The 6,162-nt window shown below is 33.6% G+C and overlaps 1 protein-coding gene across 1 annotated transcript in view; it reads left to right on the top strand.

Moving 5' to 3' along the window:
* ITGAV (integrin subunit alpha V) overlaps window positions 1–1,354 on the top strand; it is a 97,103-nt gene extending 95,749 nt beyond the window's left edge. The window contains exons 31-34 of the mRNA XM_007471523.1: window positions 1–56; window positions 158–265; window positions 879–1,001; window positions 1,259–1,354. Coding sequence (XP_007471585.1) covers window positions 1–56; window positions 158–265; window positions 879–1,001; window positions 1,259–1,354 — 383 coding nt within the window. The remainder of the gene's footprint in view (window positions 57–157; window positions 266–878; window positions 1,002–1,258) is intronic.
* The last annotated feature ends 4,808 nt before the right edge of the window (window positions 1,355–6,162 follow it).

Here is a 6,162-nt window from a genome sequence, read left to right as displayed (position 1 = left end):
GAAAGAGTGCAATCCTGTATGTAAAGTCTCTGCTGTGGACTGAGACCTTTATGAATGTAAGTGGGCAGATGCAGCATTCAGCGAACTTACCCATTTTTTCGAAGAAATAAAAAAGGCCTGACATATAGAAAATCATTTTATTGTTATTTCCATATAGAAGGAAAACCAGAATCATTCATATTCTCTGAAGTCATCTGCTTCATTTAATGTTATAGAGTTTCCATATAAGAACCTTCTAATTGAGGACATCTTCAACTCCACATTGGTAAGTCATTGATTTGGGGAAATGGAATAAATGCACTCAGTTCAATACCATAGATATTTTTATTTTATTTTAAATAATGGCAGTTAATTATTTTGATAATTTAAAGTAACTTGAGTTATTTGAATGGATTATAACCTAGTATAAACTAGTTTAACATTACTATTTTCCTCCCCCCATCCCAGAATTATTAAAGGTAGACCTTTTACTTTAGCATCTTGTCCTATGTAAGATACTTAGCATCACTAAATTTCATGAGGGAAAATTTTGGGAATTTCTCCCCACAAAGTTAGAAAGTTAGAAATTAACTGCAGTTAAGTGAGGGTATTTTATAAATCTTTAATTTGAGGATAAAAATGGGACCAGCACATCATAAACTGGGTTGGATTATTTAAAAATCATTTCAGAGTCAGTCAGAGGTTAACGTGTTGAGAGTTGTGTGTGTGTGTGTGTGTGTGTGTGTGTGTGTGTATGCTATTGATACCAAATGTGTAATCATGTACTAGAAAAGAAAATAATGTGAGTAACATTGACATAAAATATAATAGACATTCAGATATTTGTTGAATGATTCAGTGAACTATTTTCAAAACTCAAGAACTTTTTCCCCCAACAGGTTACCACTAATGTCACCTGGGGCATTCAGCCAGCACCCATGCCTGTACCTGTGTGGGTGATCATTTTAGCAGTTCTAGCAGGATTGTTGTTACTGGCTGTTTTGGTATTTGTAATGTACAGGGTAAGTGATGGACTTAGGAAGAGAAGGAGGGAGGGGAAGCAGAAGAAAAGGAGAAGGGAGGGAGCAAAAGAAGGGAGGGAAAGAAGAAAGGGACCTTTAATGATGATGCATGATGAGCAGTCCCTATCATTTGAAGGAAGAAAAATTCAACTAAGTGCCATTTAAATTTTCTTGGTCATAATATGGTCACTCAGAATACTTTCAGTATTCTTCATTGATGTGGCAGTAATGTGAGGTTTTTTTTTTTCAACTGGCAGATGGGCTTCTTTAAACGTGTCCGGCCACCTCAAGAAGAACAAGAAAGGGAACAGCTTCAACCTCATGAAAATGGTGAAGGAAACTCAGAAACTTAACTGTGATTTTTAAGTTGTGCTACATCCTGTCCCGTTAGAAGTACCAACTTCAATATAGATTTTAAAATTTCCTTCATGAGGAATAAAGTTCCAAGACTGTACTGCTGATGGTACCCATTGGTATTAACCACAAAGTGAGAGCAATATTTGTCAACCTTTTCATTATAATTAAGTTCAGACATACATTTAATACACATCCACTGATTTGTATTTTTAGGTATTTAAATAATAACATTTCGAGGATAGATCTTCTTCAATGTACATAAGACAGGTAGTGCCCGAGTTACCACTTTATCTAAAATAGTACCTCCTACAATTATTGTTTCTGATTTTGTATGTTGGATTTTGTTTGTTGTTGTTTTTGTTGTTTTAAAGCAATCCAAATTTGGATCTTAGTATCCACATCTTTTGTAGAGATACTTACTGTTAATACACATTACACTACAGTTGAGTTTTCAAGCTAACTTTATAACTGCATAAACTTGGATTTTAATATGACCTATATGGTAGAACTTTAAAAAAAGAAAAATGCATGATCCCATCAAAACTCTTTCCTGTAATAGCAAAGGTACAGTTTTTTGTTTTAATCTGAAAATTGAGTACATGCTATTAAATTTTTATTTATATTTTTATCCACAGTCCATTTGATTACATTTTATTTTGTATAAGTTTAAGTTCTATTTCAAATCCTTTAAGTCAACTTATACTAAAAATTAGTTTTATAATCAAAAATGCCTCTTTGGTGTAGTAATTTAATTTCTGCTAAACATCATGATGCTTGAAGCCATATGGAGTTGGAAATCATTTCCAAAGTACATTTATTCCATTGCATTAGTCTGGCTATATACAATACAATACAAAAAAAAAGAAAAAGGAGCATTTAAATTAAAAGACTATGTTTGTAGTTCTTTGACAGAGTTGCTTATTAATAGTTTGTTCTTAGATTAAAGCAAGAGTTTTTAGTTGGGATTAATTTATTTTCCTCCTATATATGTATTTTTCCTTACGTTTCTAAAACTGTTACTGAGAATGTGTCAAGATCAATGAGGAATCTTTACAACTTAGAGGAACCTGCACTCAACCTCCCAACCCTGCAAGAAATGCTTGGAATTGAAATTCTTAAAGTAGCTCACTGGTTTACTTCTAGCAATAGTGTAGTACTGCTCAGATGGATATTACCTCAGTTGAAGCCAGGTGTAACATGTAAAACCAGTCTCAGCTATCAAAATGACTTCTTAGAGGTTATTTTATAAGCAATTCAAGTTATTGGAAACCTTTTTAAACTTTTTTAGGTTTATTAATATAAATTACTTTTCTAGGATTTTTAAATAAAAGCTGCACAGGTGGCAAGTTGTAGTTTTATCAGTCCATAGGGTGATGAATCTTCTAGAGGAATATGTGAATTATTCACAGTTCCTCCAGGCCTGGGGATAACTATTAGTTATACATATTTTTGTGCAATTGCATCATGTTGTGCATTAGAAATTGAGAGTTTGATAACTTTTTAACTACTGTCTTCATTAGGCAATGATAAATATTTCACTTAAATAACTGAATATTTTTCTATGTTTTAAAAATAATTGAAATGTCTTGTGTTATGACTCCCTAACAAGTGCCTACGCTAGAATATATTCATAAAACAGAGGCACATGTAGGTGAGTTAACACAAGTTAGAACGTTGACAAGACCCTATATTTAGCTTTAGTGATTTTCAAAATTAATAGGTGTTGTAGTATAGATTTTATTAGTAGCTCAAAAGATCTTAGTCATATGCAGTAAGTATTTTTATTACTAATAAATTTAAAGTTTTTTAAGAAAAAAATATTTTTATCCTAGGGCCTGCCAACAGACAGTCACTGAATTGGTCTAGAACAATGTTCACCTTACCTGTTTTCCCACCTAATAGCAGTCATTCCTGAAACTATCTGTTGGATAGAAAGTCACTCCTTTAAAAAAATGTTACTGTTTGATTTTGCACAGTCTATTGCTTTTATGGCCTCTTATCTCAAGGTATAATCTTTTACCAGAGATTGAAGGAGGAGCCAAAATAGCTCAGTTGGGAGAGCATGAGACTAGAGGAGATTGAAGGGTGTTGTCATGGAAATTAACATGATGCTTTAAATTGCTCTTATGGAATGTAGTTTAAAGCAATAGTATTTTCTTTAAGAAAAATGAAGATTTATATCTGTACAAAAATATGGTAGGAGTATAATTTAAAAACCTAGTCCTTGAGGAAAATATTTGGGAAATGTTGAGTTTCTTTTTACCCTAAAGTAGCATGTGAATGTTTTGGATAAAATGTCAAAAAATAATCACTGCTGTGTTTGTGATTTATTGAGAATTGAAAGTCATTTTGAGTGTAAAATTCTTATAATCTGATTCAGTTTAAGAAAATACACATGGTTGGGGTTGAGAATATTTAAAACATTTGATATTGGTAAGAAATATTGATGCTGTTGTTGATTTCTTCAATAGGCATTTACTTCAGACTTGATATTTTGAGAAACATTTGTGTGAGGGAGGCGCTTTCCTTTTCTTCCCTTTACCTTTTTCTTGTAATTGGTGATTATTGTAATTCTGATTAAGTTCTTAATACTGAATTGTAAAACAATTAATCAAAATATTAGTGCCACAATTCTACCTGTTATGAAACTACTTAGTCATAGCCAATTCTCATTGATACTTTCTATAAAGAGAAAATTCAAGTATTAGAGACTATACTGGCTTCCTTAAGAGGATGTGAAAGATTTTTCATAGTGAATCATGACCCTAAGAGAGATGTATGTGGCAAAAGTTTAGTATATAATAAATAGATCCGCTGGTTTTTTATAAGGCAAACAACTGTAAGTTGATTGATGTTCCTGTGTTACAGAATGTAGTGTTGAGCTTGGCAAAGATTAAGTCATTCGTGGAATACTTGTGTATGACTGTTGCTTATCTCAGTGTCAGTGTGTTAGTACTCTTGGATAGCTTGTATATGTGATAGTTTGATTAATAAGAAAAAAATATAACATTTGAAAATCGAATATAGGATCCAAAATGGTGAATGAAATGACTTAATACTTAGTGTTTTGGAGAGTATTTCTTTTAACCTGTTGGTAGGCTAGTTTGAACGATGAGCCTGTGGACATGTAGCATGCGTATATGCTTGTATTTCATTGTAATTTCTGATATATAATGGATTTCTTGGGAGAGGTACTGAATCTTTGATTTTTCTTGTCATTCTTCTCAAGTGCAATATAACAATGTAACCAAACCTAGATATTTCAAAGTCATTATTAACTTAGTAAATCTAATCTAAACGGAGATTTATTAGTATTTTTGTTAGCAGGAAGGAATGATTCTGAGATGGATATACGAATGAAGTTATTTACCCCTAAAAGGTCCATTTTACACTTTATTTCAGGCTAGACATGAGCTATTCCCCACTAGTTTTGAAACACTTTGCAATATCTTAAAGTAACTTGGAAGCTGTGTATATCAATTAATTTCCTACCTAAGTAACATAGAAAGTAATTTTCTTTATTTAGCTCTCTTGTGATCACCCACATTGGGTGAGACATAAAATGAGTGTCTTCTAAAATTTGTCATTTGCTAACTTGATTTGAGTTAGTGAAAACTGGTACAGTGTTCTGCTTATTAGTCTCCAGTGTGTAACTTGTGTCTGTTCAATAAACTTGAGCATATGGTGCCACTTATGTGCAAGGACTTTATATTTTCCTTCTATTATGTTGTTTTGTTTTGTTTTTTAATCACATGAGCTAGCAGTAGTGCACTAAGAGGATGACCTCAAAGAGGTGACATACCTCTTTAAAAGTCCACATTCTTAAGAGTGTTAGTTATTTGAAAAAAGGTGTCACAAACAGAGCAAAAGGAAACTAATGTTAAAATACACCAATTACAAATCATAGTATCATAGACATTTAAAATTTTAAAGGGGCTTCCAATTTCAATAATGGCAAAGTAGCTTCTATCAGATAACAATGAATGAAATGAGGAATAAGAAGCAAAAAAGAAACTTTTATTAAAGACACTGCAGATACTAAAAGCAGGCAGAAACTGGAGGGAATTGCTCTCAAGGAAGGGAACCACACTTTTCCCTGAGTTTACGCTCTGTTGTGTGGATGGAATGCAAGCAGAAAAGTGCCCCCTCATTTCCTAGAATGATGGGACTGCCATCATGGCTAGAAATTGAGGGATGGGGGGAGGGAGAAGCCACATTGTGGGAAAGGGGAACATTTTCCCCTCAAAGCCTTGGCTGACCCTGACTCTGCTCTAGTGAGGCCCCAAAGGGAAAACAGCAGATGGAAGTTTGAAAGAACTGAGCAGTTATTCCAGCTACTGTCCAATGCAGGAGAAACAAGAGACTGTAGTTCAAGTCTTACCCAGTGACAGAGCCTTGGAAACACCCCAGTCTTTCCATTGAAACCCCAGAGGATCTATTCCTTGGGAATAAATACTACATCCCAAGATTGATTGATTCACCCTAGGATAAAGGGTAAAACCAGTGTCCCACCCTAACAAAGCATGAAACTAAACTTCCACAAGTTTAAGGTGATCCACCTGAAATTTAATTGTCTGCTCATAAAGGCAGTTACTTTCAGAGGAAGGTAACAACCGAAAGACTGCAGTGTATCGTTCATGAGGTCGTGTGTGTGTGTAAATGGGAAGAAAGGAAAATGTGATGCTTGGCTTTGAGAAGAAATAGTCAACAGAAACAGACCCACAAACAATTTAGCAGGTATGACTTTAAATAACTATGATAAATATGTTAAAGAGTCTATAGGAACACATGAACATTATGGATG

Source organism: Lipotes vexillifer, unplaced genomic scaffold (assembly GCF_000442215.2).
Source record: "Lipotes vexillifer unplaced genomic scaffold, Lipotes_vexillifer_v1.1 scaffold1168, whole genome shotgun sequence".
Lineage (NCBI taxonomy): Eukaryota > Metazoa > Chordata > Mammalia > Artiodactyla > Lipotidae > Lipotes > Lipotes vexillifer.
Note: the sequence above shows the minus strand (reverse complement) of the source record. Positions and strands in the feature narration are given on the sequence as shown.